The sequence below is a fragment of the Acipenser ruthenus genome, chromosome 43 (genome assembly GCF_902713425.1).
Source record: "Acipenser ruthenus chromosome 43, fAciRut3.2 maternal haplotype, whole genome shotgun sequence".
Lineage (NCBI taxonomy): Eukaryota > Metazoa > Chordata > Actinopteri > Acipenseriformes > Acipenseridae > Acipenser > Acipenser ruthenus.
In genome coordinates this window covers 186,859-202,717 of record NC_081231.1, presented here as the reverse complement: position 1 = coordinate 202,717, position 15,859 = coordinate 186,859, and the positions used below count along the sequence as shown (strand labels likewise).

Here is a 15,859-nt window from a genome sequence, read left to right as displayed (position 1 = left end):
ATTCCACCCCCCCCCCATTGACAAATTGAAATAATTTTCAGTAACTAATTTTTTTTATTTTTTTTGGTTTCCAAGCTCCTTTAATGTTTCACACATGAAACGGTGTGAACACTCCACCTGGATCATTTCTACGTGTCTCTGCATTGGGACGCCGCGCCTTCCCTTTGGGAATGTTCCGCTGTGTTGGGATCACCAGGAAAGGAAGCCCGGTGTCTCAGTTAGGTCACCCTGAGACAGCTGTGTCAGCCCCACCGGCCAGCAAGCAACACCTCACAGAACCCAACACCCACCAAAACAAGAGACACCCCCAGAACCCAACACCCACCAAAACAAGAGACACCCCCAGCACCCCACCTCACAGAACCCAACACCTACCAAAACAAGAGACACCCCCCCACCCCCCAAGGAATACAAGTATCCCACAACAGAGATGGCAAAGCATAGGGAAGCATTGTAAAGCACAGAGAGGTCTGGTAAAGCATAGGGAAGCATTGTAAAGCACAGAGAGGTCTGGTAAAGCATAGGGAAGCATTGTAAAGCACAGAGAGGTCTGGTAAAGCATAGGGAAGCATTGTAAAGCACAGAGAGGTCTGGTAAAGCATAGGGAAGCATTGTAAAGCACAGAGAGGTCTGGTAAAGCATAGGGAAACATTGGAAAGCACAGAGAGGTCTGGTAAAGCATAGGGGAGCATTGCAAAGCACAGAGAGGTCTGGTAAAGCATAGGGAAGCATTGTAAAGCACAGAGAGGTCTGGTAAAGCATAGGGAAGCATTGTAAAGCACAGAGAGGTGTGGTAAAGCATAGGGAAGCATTGTAAAGCACAGAGAGGTCTGGTAAAGCATATCAAAACTAGATTCACAGAATTATCAGTTACATTGAGACTTCACATTTGCGGCAAACAAAATTACAGGAGTAAGTTATCATAAGAATATAGTTAAAGAGAAAATTTCAATAACAGACAGATGTTAAAAATGCTCCAGAAAAGTACAAAGCAGCCCATCCTAAAATAAGGTCATCATCCCTTAATGGCTAAAAACAAACAAACCAAAAAAAAAACAGTTCTTCACAGTCCCTCCAGCGCCCGGGGGCTGTTTAACACCCAGGGGAGAGAAACGGACAGAGACAGCTGAGCGACTCGGGGATCAAAGCACGGGGGGGGGGGGGCTGCTACAAAACTAAATCAAACAGAGCTGAGAAAACACCTCACAAACAAATCACAAACACCAGCCACAAAAAAATGCACACCAGTTGTCGTTGGCTTTATGGGGGAGGGGGGGTCATTAAAATGAGGTTCACACACACACACACACACACACACATGCACGAAAGACACACAGACAGACACACACACACACACATGGGGGGGGGTCATTAAAATGAGGCTCACACACACACACACACATGCACGAAAGACACACAGACAGACACACACACACACACATGGGGGGGGGGTCATTAAAATGAGGCTCACACACACACACACACATGCACGAAAGACACACAGACAGACACACACACACACACATGGGGGGGGTCATTAAAATGAGGCTCACACACACGAAAGACACACACAGACAATTTCTTTTACAAAACATATATATATATATATTTTTTTTTTTACTGTCTTTGTGAAAAGCCAGGAATTTGTGTCGTTGCGTGGACTAGGGAAGCAACTGTCAACAGAGCACCATTTCAGTATACAAAATAATAAATAATAATTATTTAAAAAGGAAAATGCTTTTTTTTTTTTTTTTAAACATTTTATTTAAAACGTTGACACATACACATCAACAACATTTCCATGAATCTCTACAGAGAGCCGATCCCTACACAGGGTTTGGTATTTACATTGATCAGGAACGGGACGGGGATTCTGTGTGAAGGGTCTGTCTGAAGATCTCACAGTTCACTGTGATGTGGACGTCTCCCAGCTCAAAGCTTAGGTCAATTTCAAAGTGACCCCGAAACAGAGCGACAAGATTGGGCAGTGAGAGAGGAGGGGGGGGGGTCAAGTTCAAAATGGCCAGCTTGCCCTAGAAGAGTCCATACTCACCCCCCCCCCCCCCCACCCCACCCCTGCAAAATCTTTATCTCAAACCACTCAATAAAAACTTGGCGCAGCTCTGAAACAACACACTTATCTAAACCAATCCATCTTTCGTCTTCTGCTCGTTTAGATTCACTTTGTGTCATTTTCTGGTTCAGTTGTCGCAATCCTGGGGACTTTATATATAAAAATAAAATAAATAAATAATAATTTTTTTTTTAAAAAGGCTCTTGTGGTCTTAAATGGGCTTTCTCTCCCCAAGCTCAACTGGTGCAACCAATAACCGGTCCCCCCGGAAACACTGACCCCCAGCGGGCGGAACAAGTCCCACGTTTGTTCTAGGTGGTGTATTTCACAGGTGACCTTCCGATGTCTTATTGGTGGGGGGGGGGGGGCAGGGATGGGGGGCTAGTTTAATGCTTATGCTCTGGTGTGTCGGCTGTACTCGGACGCGTCACAGACTGAAACACAAAATGATAGACAAAGCAAAACCAGAAGATGAAGACTAGGAAGATGAAGAACGTGTCCCAGGGGGGAGGGGGGAGGGGCTAGTCGTGGTACATCTTCAGGATGCAGCTCTGAATCACTCTCATGTATCTCTCCCACACTGCCTGGTGCCTGCAGAGGAGAGAGAGAGAGAGAGAGAGAGAGAGAGAGAGAGAGAGAGTGAGTAACCAGGACAGGACAAAACACAGACCCCCGGTTTTCAATCCCTCAGGTTTTAATAAAGAGAGCTGCATGAAACAATGGCGCCATCTACTGAGCAAACTGGGCTGGTGCCTCAGCTGGCTGTAATTATTTAGATGATTTGGCTGACAATTTATACACCCAGTCTTGGGTTTCAGTTTGGAATTTGAGCAGGATTAGAAACCCAAGCTAGGGAGTTCTGAACTCCAGGACTGGGTGCAGCAGCAGCAGCAGCAGCAGCAGCAGGGCTAGTGTGAGTTTCTAACCCTGCTCAAACTCCTGGCTCCTGATCATTTCAATATTAATACTAATAATACTAGACTTCATTGAGGGGAGTTCTGAACCCCAGGACTGGGTGCAGCAGCAGGGCTAGTGTGAGTTTCTAACCCTGCTCAAACTCCTGGCTCCTGATCATTTCAATATTAATAATAATAATAATAATAATAATAATAATAATAATAATACTAGACTTCATTGAGGGGAGCTCTGAACCCCAGGACTGGGTGCAGCAGCAGCAGGGCTAGTGTGAGTTTCTAACCCTGCAGTTGTAACGTACTGGCCCGGGTGGATCCGGGTTCGATACTCACTTGAATGCGTCGAGCGCTCGCACGGAGTTGGTGTGCTGCGTCAGGAAGAGGCGCACGTCATTTAAGCTCCATTTGTCCGACTTGCATGGCTCAATAAACTGATAAAGACACAAGAGAGACGGCTCAGGCGGGGGGGGGGGGGTTGGGGTCCAGATCAGGATTTGGGGGGGGGTGTCTGTCTTATCTCCTGTTTTACAAAACTAGAACCAAAATCAGCGAAGTCACACATAGCTGAAGTCCTCTTAAGCTCTCTTAAGGCGTTTTGTCGTATCTCGACGATTTTAGGGTCTAGCAATTGAAATCAGGTGCTGAGAATCAGGGCGAGGGGTCGCTGGTGTGGATCGGGGAGGGGGGGCGGGTACTGATTCCCCGTTCAGAGCAAATTCAGAAACAGCTGCTTGGGTTCGTGTGGGTCGCTGTTCTCCGCAGAGTCTTTAAGAAAAGCAGCGATCGTCACAAACCCAAGCAGCTGTTTGTGAGCACTCTGAACGGGGAATCAGCCCCCCCCCCCCCCCGATCAGCCCCCCCCCCGATCGTCAGCACCTGATTTCAGTGCAGAGCTCCATCCTGATAATCCGATAACGGAATAATCCGCGGGTGAATTCTGTACCAGTTTTGCCAGCCCCCCCTGTTCCTCATCGAAGCCCCCCTCCCCACCCACCTTCTCCACCAGGTCGATGAAGAGATCTCGCACATCCTTGTTGTTCATTAGTTTCCCAGCGATGTTTACCAGCCCTCGGGACAGATTCTGTCAACCAAAGCACATCAAATCATCATTTCACATTGCAAACCCCAGGGCTGGGAATCAGACTCCTATTGCACAGCAGCGTGATCCAGTCCAGGTTTTACTGCTACCAGCTTGATCAGCCCCCAGTGTGTCTAGCTAACAAGCTCAGGTGTGTCTGATTATTAAACTCCTAGTGAAACTAGGACTGGATCACACTGCTGTGCAACAGGAGTCTTATTTCCCTCCCTGTAGATAGATATTGGTTTGTAGCTGATTGTATGGAGAAGAGAGCAACAGTGTCACCTTGAAGCTCCCCTCCATTTCACTGAAGACCTGCAGCTTTCCTCTCAACGCAGTGCAGACCAAACTAGGGAGAAAAAAAGGACTGCGTATTAAAGCTAAGAGAAAAGGCGTAACAGACAGCTGTGGCTGAAACTTCTGCAGCACCTAGGATTTTAGGATTGTCTACCGGAAGCCATAATAGTCATACAGTAGTATTTCATGTTAGATTTCGAAATGCCACTTTTTTTGTCAGTTAAGTAGATGGGAAAAACTACAACAATCATCATCATCATCATCATCATCATCATCATCATCGCTCCTGACCTCTTATGCTGGTCCATCATATCCTTGTCTGTAATAAGGACTTTGAGATCCTTCAAATCCTGGAGAAACTCTTTGTCTAAATCCACATCCATATCTTCCACCATGCTGTCTAGAAACAAATGTAATAATAACATTATTATTGTATTTGACAGGGCAGCGCAGGGTTACAATGCAAGCTTCATATTTAAACACAGTGTAGTTTACAGCAAGTGCAAATAATAACACTACTAGAATCCAATATGAACTAGGATGCTGTGTATAATAATAACACTACTAGAATCCAATATGAACTAGGATGCTGTGTATAATAATAACACTACTAGAATACAATATGAACTAGGATGCTGTGTATAATAATAACACTACTAGAATCCAATATGAACTAGGATGCTCTGTATAATAATAACACTACTAGAATACAATATGAACTAGGATGCTGTGTATAATAATAACACTACTAGAATCCAATATGAACTAGGATGCTATGTATAATAATAACACTACTAGAATCCAAGATGAACTAGGATGCTATGTATAATAATAACACTACTAGAATCCAATATGAACTAGGATGCAACAGGTTAGGATTACAGTGAGTTAGATCTACAGTGACATGGTCTCTGCAATTAATTATGTACAGTTACAATTGTGATTGTTATTATTATTATTATTAGTTATTATTTAGCAGATGCTTTTATCCAAAGCGACTCGCAGAGACTAGGGGGGGTGAACTCTGCTTCATCAACAACTGCTGCTGCTGCAGAGTCACTTCCAATAGGACCTCGTTTGTTTGACGTCTCTTCCGAAGGACGGAGCACAAGGAGGTGAAGCGACTTGCTCAGGGTCACACACACAGTGAGCCAGTGGCTGAGGTGGGATTTGAACCTCCTGGTATTAAGCCAGGTATGGTATGGAGTTTTGTCTGACTGGAGTTAGAAACAGTCAATAAAAATATAGTGAGAGTCAATGAGAAGTCCCCACAAATATAGGAATGCAAACATGTTGTGTGTGTGTGTGTGTGTGCGTGTGCGCGTGTGCGCGTGCGTGTGCGTGTCCAGCCTTACCCACGGCTCCCAGAGTCCAGTTTTGGATCAGCTGCTCAGCGCAGAAGGCGAAGTCCTCAAAGGTCAGGTATTGAAGCTTCTTCTTACCCGTCTCGAAGCGACTGTTAGCAAAGAACACTATGGCAGCATAGTCCCTGCAAGAGACAAAGCAAGCGCTGAGCAACCCATTCACTATCATTAATAATTATCATTAATTATTATTATTATTATTATAATAGTGTGGAGTAGTGGTTAGGGCTCTGGACTCTTGACCGGAGGGTCGTGGGTTCAATCCCAGGTGGGGGGGACACTGCAGCTGTACCCTTGAGCAAGGTACTTTACCTAGATTGCTCCAGTAAAAACCCAACTGTATAAATGGGGAATTGTATGTAAAATAATGTGATATCTTGTAACAATTGTAAGTCGCCCTGGATAAGGGCGTCTGCTAAGAAATAAAAAAAATATATATATATTATTATTATTATTATTATTTAGCATTACTCTGTGTCTTCAAGCCTTCTCCTCTAAATGTTTATCGTTGAATTTGTGACGGACTCTTTTTAGTGCAGTCTGATCCACTCCTGGTTTTACTGGGAGTTTAATAAGACAGACCTGAGCTTGTAGTAAAACACACTAAAATCAAACCTGTAGTAAAACCTGGAATGGATGCAACTACTATTATTATTGAGTCAATTAGCGGAGGCTTTTATCCAAAGCGGCTTGCAGAGACTAGGAGGGTGAACTCTGCTTCATCAACAACTGCTGCTGCTGCTGCTGCTGCAGAGTCACTTCCAATAGGACCTTGTTTGTTTTACGTCTCATCCGAAGGACAGAGCACAAGGAGGTGAAGTGACTTGCTCAGGGTCTCACACACACACACACACACACACACACAGGGAGTGAGTGGCTGAGCCGGGATTTGAACCTCCTGTTATCAAGACCCCCTTTCTCTAACCATTGGGACCACCCATCCTCATGGCTACTCAATAAAGCCCGCCCACGCAGCATTTAACTGGCTGCAAGAAACATCAGTTTAATGACCCGACATGATCGAGGTTGCTAGTTGCTATGGAAACGAAAACCAGGATCGGATTTCGGGGTTCCCCCCCTCCCTTCACCCGAGGACCGGTTCCGAGGAGCTCACCTGGCCAGCCGGTCCGACAGCAGGAAGTTCTGATGGATGTTCTCCACTAACGGTCCTTTCATCTCCTCCACTACCTTGAACACGCGTTTGAAATTGTCAAACTGGGGAGTGGAGAGACAAAGAGAGGGTGGGGGGGGGGGTGTCACAATGGGGGTATTCCGATCGTTCCCCCCAAAACAGGCTCTGATACAGTAAGGCAACGATATGTATTGTTTTGCTTTGTACAGTCTGGTGTGGTTATAGTTCAGTGTTGTATTGTAATGTAGAATATTGTATTGCAATGTAATGTATTGTGTGGTTCTGTATGGAGTGGTATTGTGCTGTAATGTATTGTCTGGTTCTGTATTGTGCTGTAATGTATTGTGTGGTTCTGTATGGAGTGGTATTGTGCTGTAATGTATTGTGTGGTTCTGTATGGAGTGGTATTGTGCTGTAATGTATTGTGTGGTTCTGTATGGAGTGGTATTGTAATGTATTGTGTGGTTCTGTATGGAGTGGTATTGTAATGTATTGTGTGGTTCTGTATGGAGTGGTATTGTAATGTATTGTGTGGTTCTGTATGCAGTGGTATTGTAATGTATTGTGTGGTTCTGTATGGAGTGGTATTGTGCTGTAATGTATTGTGTGGTTCTGTATGGAGTGGTATTGTGCTGTAATGTATTGTGTGGTTCTGTATGGAGTGGTATTGTGCTGTAATGTATTGTGTGGTTCTGTATGGAGTGGTATTGTGCTGTAATGTATTGTCTGGTTCTGTATTGTGCTGTAATGTATTGTGTGGTTCTGTATGGAGTGGTATTGTGCTGTAATGTATTGTGTGGTTCTGTATTGTGCTGTAATGTATTGTGTGGTTCTGTATGGAGTGGTATTGTGCTGTAATGTATTGTCTGGTTCTGTATTGTGCTGTAATGTATTGTGTGGTTCTGTATGGAGTGGTATTGTGCTGTAATGTATTGTGTGGTTCTGTATTGTGCTGTAATGTATTGTGTGGTTCTGTATTGTGCTGTAATGTATTGTGTGGTTCTGTATGGAGTGGTATTGTGCTGTAATGTATTGTGTGGTTCTGTATTGTGCTGTAATGTATTGTGTGGTTCTGTATGCAGTGGTATTGTGCTGTAATGTATTGTGTGGTTCTGTATGCAGTGGTATTGTGCTGTAATGTATTGTGTGGTTCTGTATGCAGTGGTATTGTAATGTATTGTGTGGTTCTGTATGCAGTGGTATTGCAATGTATTGTGTGGTTCTGTATGCAGTGGTATTGTAATGTATTGTGTGGTTCTGTATGGAGTGGTATTGTGCTGTAATGTATTGTGTGGTTCTGTATGGAGTGGTATTGTGCTGTAATGTATTGTGTGGTTCTGTATTGTGCTGTAATGTATTGTGTGGTTCTGTATGGAGTGGTATTGTGCTGTAATGTATTGTGTGGTTCTGTATGCAGTGGTATTGTAATGTACTGTGTGGTTCTGTATGGAGTGGTATTGTGCTGTAATGTATTGTGTGGTTCTGTATGGAGTGGTATTGTGCTGTAATGTATTGTGTGGTTCTGTATTGTGCTGTAATGTATTGTGTGGTTCTGTATGGAGTGGTATTGTGCTGTAATGTATTGTGTGGTTCTGTATGGAGTGGTATTGTAATGTATTGTGTGGTTCTGTATGCAGTGGTATTGTAATGTATTGTGTGGTTCTGTATGGAGTGGTATTGTAATGTATTGTGTGGTTCTGTATGGAGTGGTATTGTAATGTATTGTGTGGTTCTGTATGCAGTGGTATTGTGCTGTAATGTATTGTGTGGTTCTGTATGGAGTGGTATTGTAATGTATTGTGTGGTTCTGTATGGAGTGGTATTGTAATGTATTGTGTGGTTCTGTATGGAGTGGTATTGTAATGTATTGTGTGGTTCTGTATGCAGTGGTATTGTGCTGTAATGTATTGTGTGGTTCTGTATGGAGTGGTATTGTAATGTATTGTGTGGTTCTGTATGGAGTGGTATTGTAATGTATTGTGTGGTTCTGTATGGAGTGGTATTGTAATGTATTGTGTGGTTCTGTATGGAGTGGTATTGTAATGTATTGTGTGGTTCTGTATGCAGTGGTATTGTGCTCTAATGTATTGTGTGGTTCTGTATGGAGTGGTATTGTAATGTATTGTGTGGTTCTGTATGCAGTGGTATTGTGCTGTAATGTATTGTGTGGTTCTGTATGCAGTGGTATTGTAATGTATTGTGTGGTTCTGTATGGAGTGGTATTGTAATGTATTGTGTGGTTCTGTATGCAGTGGTATTGTGCTGTAATGTATTGTGTGGTTCTGTATGGAGTGGTATTGTGCTGTAATGTATTGTGTGGTTCTGTATTGTGCTGTAATGTATTGTGTGGTTCTGTATGGAGTGGTATTGTGCTGTATTGTGTGGTTCTGTATGGAGTGGTATTGTAATGTATTGTGTGGTTCTGTATGGAGTGGTATTGTGCTGTAATGTATTGTGTGGTTCTGTATGGAGTGGTATTGTGCTGTAATGTATTGTGTGGTTCTGTATGGAGTGGTATTGTGCTGTAATGTATTGTGTGGTTCTGTATGGAGTGGTATTGTAATGTATTGTGTGGTTCTGTATGCAGTGGTATTGTAATGTATTGTGTGGTTCTGTATGCAGTGGTATTGTAATGTATTGTGTGGTTCTGTATGGAGTGGTATTGTAATGTATTGTGTGGTTCTGTATGCAGTGGTATTGTAATGTATTGTGTGGTTCTGTATGCAGTGGTATTGTAATGTATTGTGTGGTTCTGTATGCAGTGGTATTGTGCTGTAATGTATTGTGTGGTTCTGTATGGAGTGGTATTGTAATGTATTGTGTGGTTCTGTATGGAGTGGTATTGTAATGTATTGTGTGGTTGTGTATGCTATGGTATTCAATGGTATTTTCTCTCCCTCTCTCTCGCTCACCTGTCGTCGGCAGCTCTTCAGCGTGATGCCAGTCTTGGCGCTGACGTCGTCCAGGTCCTTCTTAGTGCCCTTAGACAGCTTCTTCCCCAGGACCTCCCGCACGAAGGCCTCGTCGAAGGCATAGTACCTGCCAGTGAGAGCGAGCGAGGGAGGGAGGGAGGGAGCAAGGGAGGGAGAGAAGGGGTTCAGTATTTTATAGCATTTTTGCACGGTAATTTTTACAATAGCTTACCATGTTTTTTGCTTTACCATCCCTCTCTGTGCTTTACAATGCTTTCCTATGCTTTACCATACCTCTCTGTGCTTTACAATGCTTCCCTATGCTTTACCATCCCTCTCTGTGCTTTACAATGCTTTCCTATGCTTTACCAGACCTCTCTGTGCTTTACAATGCTTCCCTATGCTTTACCAGACCTCTCTATGCTTTACAATGCTTCCCTATGCTTTACCACATCTCTCTGTGCTTTACAATGATTCCCTATGCTTTACCAGACCTCTCTGTGCTTTACAATGCTTCCCTATGCTTTACCAGACCTCTCTATGCTTTACAATGCTTCCCTATGCTTTACCAGACCTCTCTGTGCTTTACAATGATTCCCTATGCTTTATTACACTGTGTTATGCTTTTACTGTGGGAAACTTTTAGAAGGGCTCCTTAAAAGACACCCGCGCCCCCCCCCCCCACCTCTCGATGAGCATGTTTTGCCTGTGCGGGGGGATCTGGAACAGCAGCTGGTTCACCAGTTTGGAGGGGTTGTGCAGCAGCCTCTCTGTCATCTGGAAGGTGCGGTAATGATCCATGGTGTCGCTCTCCAGGACGTCCTGCGAGGCTCCACACTGCTCCAAGATCCCGCTCTTCATCCGCATACTCACCGCGTCGCTCACTGAGGACAGGGAGCGGGGGACAGATTTACAATGCTTACCTGTGCTTTACCAGACCTCTCTGTGCTTTACAATGCTTCCCTATGCTTTACCAGACCTCTCTGTGCTTTACAATGCTTCCCTATGCTTTACCAGACCTCTCTGTGCTTTACAATGCTTCCCTATGCTTTACCACACCTCTCTGTGCTTTACAATGCTTCCCTATGCTTTACCAGACCTCTCTGTGCTTTACAATGCTTCCCTATGCTTTACCAGACCTCTCTGTGCTTTACAATGCTTCCCTATGCTTTACCAGACCTCTCTGTGCTTTACAATGCTTACCTGTGCTTTACCAGACCTCTCTGTGCTTTACAATGCTTCCCTATGCTTTACCAGACCTCTCTGTGCTTTACAATGCTTCCCTATGCTTTACCAGACCTCTCTGTGCTTTACAATGCTTCCCTATGCTTTACCACACCTCTCTGTGCTTTACAATGCTTCCCTATGCTTTACCAGACCTCTCTGTGCTTTACAATGCTTCCCTATGCTTTACCAGACCTCTGTGCTTTAAAATGCTTCCCTATGCTTTACCAGACCTCTCTGTGCTTTACAATGCTTCCCTATGCTTTACCACACATCTCTGTGCTTTACCATACCTCTCTGTGCTTTACAATGCTTCCCTATGCTTTACCACACCTCTCTGTGCTTTACAATGCTTCCCTATGCTTTACCACACATCTCTGTGCTTTACCAGACCTCTCTGTGCTTTACAATGCTTCCCTATGCTTTACCAGACCTCTCTGTGCTTTACAATGCTTCCCTATGCTTTACCACACCTCTCTGTGCTTTACAATGCTTCCCTATGCTTTACCAGACCTCTCTGTGCTTTACAATGTTTCCCTATGCTTTACCACACCTCTCTGTGCTTTACAATGCTTCCCTATGCTTTACCAGACCTCTCTGTGCTTTACAATGCTTCCCTATGCTTTACCAGACCTCTCTGTGCTTTACAATGCTTCCCTATGCTTTACCAGACCTCTCTGAGCTTCACAATGCTTCCCTATGCTTTACCAGACCTCCCTGTGCTTTACAATGCTTCCCTACGCTTTACCAGACCTCTCTGTGCTTTACAATGCTTCCCTATGCTTTACCAGACCTCTCTGTGCTTTACAATGCTTCCCTATGCTTTACCAGACCTCTCTGTGCTTTACAATGCTTCCCTATGCTTTACCAGACCTCTGTGCTTTAAAATGCTTCCCTATGCTTTACCAGACCTCTCTGTGCTTTACAATGCTTCCCTATGCTTTACCACACATCTCTGTGCTTTACCAGACCTCTCTGTGCTTTACAATGCTTCCCTATGCTTTACCACACATCTCTGTGCTTTACCATACCTCTCTGTGCTTTACAATGCTTCCCTATGCTTTACCACATCTCTCTGTGCTTTACAATGATTCCCTATGCTTTACCAGACCTCTCTGTGCTTTACAATGCTTCCCTATGCTTTACCAGACCTCTCTATGCTTTACAATGCTTCCCTATGCTTTACCAGACCTCTCTGTGCTTTACAATGATTCCCTATGCTTTATTACACTGTGTTGTGCTTTTACTGTGGAAAACTTTTAGAAGGGCTCCTTAAAAGACACCCGCGCCCCCCCCCCACCTCTCGATGAGCATGTTTTGCCTGTGCGGGGGGATCTGGAACAGCAGCTGGTTCACCAGTTTGGAGGGGTTGTGCAGCAGCCTCTCTGTCATCTGGAAGGTGCGGTAATGATCCATGGTGTCGCTCTCCAGGACGTCCTGCGAGGCTCCACACTGCTCCAAGATCCCGCTCTTCATCCGCATACTCACCGCGTCGCTCACTGAGGACAGGGAGCGGGGGAGAGATTTACAATGCTTACCTGTGCTTTACCAGACCTCTCTGTGCTTTACAATGCTTCCCTATGCTTTACCAGACCTCTCTGTGCTTTACAATGCTTCCCTATGCTTTACCAGACCTCTCTGTGCTTTACAATGCTTACCTGTGCTTTACCAGACCTCTCTGTGCTTTACAATGCTTCCCTATGCTTTACCAGACCTCTCTGTGCTTTACAATGCTTCCCTATGCTTTACCAGACCTCTCTGTGCTTTACAATGCTTCCCTATGCTTTACCAGACCTCTGTGCTTTAAAATGCTTCCCTATGCTTTACCAGACCTCTCTGTGCTTTACAATGCTTCCCTATGCTTTACCACACATCTCTGTGCTTTACCATACCTCTCTGTGCTTTACAATGCTTCCCTATGCTTTACCACACCTCTCTGTGCTTTACAATGCTTCCCTATGCTTTACCACACATCTCTGTGCTTTACCAGACCTCTCTGTGCTTTACAATGCTTCCCTATGCTTTACCAGACCTCTCTGTGCTTTACAATGCTTCCCTATGCTTTACCACACCTCTCTGTGCTTTACAATGCTTCCCTATGCTTTACCAGACCTCTCTGTGCTTTACAATGTTTCCCTATGCTTTACCACACCTCTCTGTGCTTTACAATGCTTCCCTATGCTTTACCAGACCTCTCTGTGCTTTACAATGCTTCCCTATGCTTTACCAGACCTCTCTGTGCTTTACAATGCTTCCCTATGCTTTACCAGACCTCTCTGAGCTTCACAATGCTTCCCTATGCTTTACCAGACCTCCCTGTGCTTTACAATGCTTCCCTACGCTTTACCAGACCTCTCTGTGCTTTACAATGCTTCCCTGTGCTTTACCAGACCTCTCTGAGCTTCACAATGCTTCCCTATGCTTTACCAGACCTCTCTGTGCTTTACAATGCTTCCCTATGCTTTACCAGACCTCTCTGTGCTTTACAATGCTTCCCTATGCTTTACCAGACCTCTCCTTTACAATGCTTCCCTATACTTTACCAGACCTCTCTGTGCTTTACAATGCTTCCCTATGCTTTACCAGACCTATCTGTGCTTTACCATGCTTTCACTGTGCTGTATCACACTTTGCTGTGCTTTTACTGTGGGAAAATTTTACACAGTACTGAGTTCTCTTTCCTATAGACCTCTATACACCTCTGCAGTGTTGAGAGGGGAGCTCTCTTTCATATATATATATAATTCCCTATGCATCCTGTTGTCACTTCAGCCTCAGTTGTTTCTGTTACTGGTTATGCCAAGTACAAGAGTTCTAGTCGGTTCAATAATGAACCTGCAGTTTAAATCCATGCTGAATTGTGTGTCTGGGCTGTGGCAGCCGGGCAGACCACACTAACCTGTATACCCATCAAGCCAGAGCAGGTACACATCCTCGTCCATGATGGTGGTGTTGCCCACAAAGACATCCAACTCCATCGCCATGGTCACAGCAAGAGGGTGAGGCCTGTTGGGAGAGACAGCAGCGAGGATTGTATAAATGTGCTGTATCTGTATAGCCAATACTTATTATTATTATTATTATTATTATTATTATTATTATTATTAATAATGAGTCACTTAGCAGACGCTTTTATCCAAAGCGACTTACAGAAACTAGGGGGGTGAACTCTGCTTCATCAACAACTGCTGCTGCTGCTGCAGAGTCACTTCCAATAGGAGCTCGTTTGTTTTGCGTCTCATCCGAAGGACGGACCACAAGGAGGTGAAGTGAACTTGCTCAGGGTCTCTCTCACACACACAGAGTCAGTGGCTGAGCTGGGATTTGAACCTCCTAATGCTAATAATTAAGCCCATTTCTGTAACCACTGGACCATCAAGCCTGCTTCAATGTTAATAGTTTTCTTTACGTAATGAAACGGGCTACGCACAGTGACATTGTATAGTGCAGTGAATGCGTGAAAGCTTAGGGGAGTATTATATTGGTAAAAACAAATTGTCTGTTTTTTTTTTTAATTTATTTTTATTGACAGTTAAAATTAAAGTCAGGTCTTGTGTCCAGCGGCGCTACACATACAAAGAAAATGAACGTTATTACGGCGTTTGCGAGTTAAAATAATACTTCCCTAGCGACAACATGTATAAAATATTCTATAGAAACTTGACATCTTTAAAAGATTTAAATTAAAAACCTCCGTCGCTTACCCGGTCTGTTCTAAACTGTCACACAACGCTGTCAGTGTTTGTTGTCGTTGCTGGTCTCACACGTATCTGCTTCCCCACGGAACTTCCGCCGGTTGGCACCAGGAAGAGGCTCTTGTGTCTCAATAGACGGGTTTCATAATTACGTCACGACCGGAAGAGCAAGCATTTTCAGCTCCGAATCTTTCTCGGTTCTCTACAGCACAGTTCTGAATACGTTCCCAAACACTGTAGACTAAAGCCGGTAAACACAATATCATAAGTTAAGAAAATATGTTTATTTGTAGTTTTTTTTTCTTGTTTATTTCTCCCTTTTCGTTCTTTTGTTTTTAATCGTTCTGAAGAGTTCTGCAGTATTGAGAGTGGAGCTCTCTTTCCTATAGACCTCTATACAGCTCTGCAGTGTGGAGAGTGGAGCTCTCTTTCCTATAGACCTCTATACAGTTCTGCAGTATTGAGAGTGGAGCTCTCTTTCCTATAGACCTCTATACAGCTCTGCAGTGTGGAGAGTGGAGCTCTCTTTCCTATAGACCTCTATACAGCTCTGCAGTATTGAGAGTGGAGTTCTCTTTCCTATAGACCTCTATACAGCTCTGCAGTATTGAGAGTGGAGCTCTCTTTCCTATAGACCTCTATACAGTTCTGCAGTATTGAGAGTGGAGCTCTCTTTCCTATAGACCTCTATACAGTTCTGCAGTATTGAGAGTGGAGCTCTCTTTCCTATAGACCTCTATACAGTTCTGCAGTATTGAGAGTGGAGCTCTCTTTCCTATAGACCTCTATACAGCTCTGCAGTGTTGAGAGTGGAGTTCTCTTTCCTATAGACCTCTATACAGCTCTGCAGTGTTGAGAGAGGAGCTCTCTTTCCTATAGACCTCTATACAGCTCTGCAGTATTGAGAGTGGAGTTCTCTTTCCTATAGACCTCTATACAGCTCTGCAGTGTTGAGAGTGGAGTTCTCTTTCCTATAGACCTCTATACAGCTCTGCAGTGTTGAGAGTGGAGTTCTCTTTCCTATAGACCTCTATACAGCTCTGCAGTGTTGAGAGTGGAGTTCTCTTTCCTATAGACCTCTATACAGCTCTGCAGTGTTGAGGGTGGAGCTCTCTTTCCTATAGACCTCTATACAGCTCTGCAGTGTTGAGGGTGGAGCTCTGTTTCCT

General features: G+C 44.2%; 1 protein-coding gene across 2 annotated transcripts; it reads right to left on the bottom strand.

The window, feature by feature from the left end:
• Positions 1-2,433: 2,433 nt before the first annotated feature.
• Positions 2,434-14,004, bottom strand: fibpa (fibroblast growth factor (acidic) intracellular binding protein a). 2 transcript variants are annotated; one of them, XM_059011791.1, is made up of 10 exons: positions 13,895-14,004; positions 12,279-12,494; positions 9,772-9,998; positions 6,842-6,942; positions 5,719-5,852; positions 4,655-4,763; positions 4,352-4,415; positions 3,983-4,069; positions 3,322-3,419; positions 2,434-2,665 (listed from the first exon to the last, which is right to left on the bottom strand). In XM_059011791.1, the coding sequence occupies exons 1-10, from the start codon at positions 13,977-13,979 to the stop codon at positions 2,596-2,598; spliced, it is 1,191 nt and encodes a 396-aa protein (XP_058867774.1). In that variant the 5' UTR covers positions 13,980-14,004; the 3' UTR covers positions 2,434-2,595. The 2 variants fall into 2 exon arrangements, with proteins under 2 accessions (XP_058867774.1, XP_058867773.1); XM_059011790.1 differs by lacking the exons at positions 12,279-12,494; positions 13,895-14,004 and adding an exon at positions 10,457-10,682 and having other exon boundaries at positions 9,772-9,898.
• Positions 14,005-15,859: the final 1,855 nt, after the last annotated feature.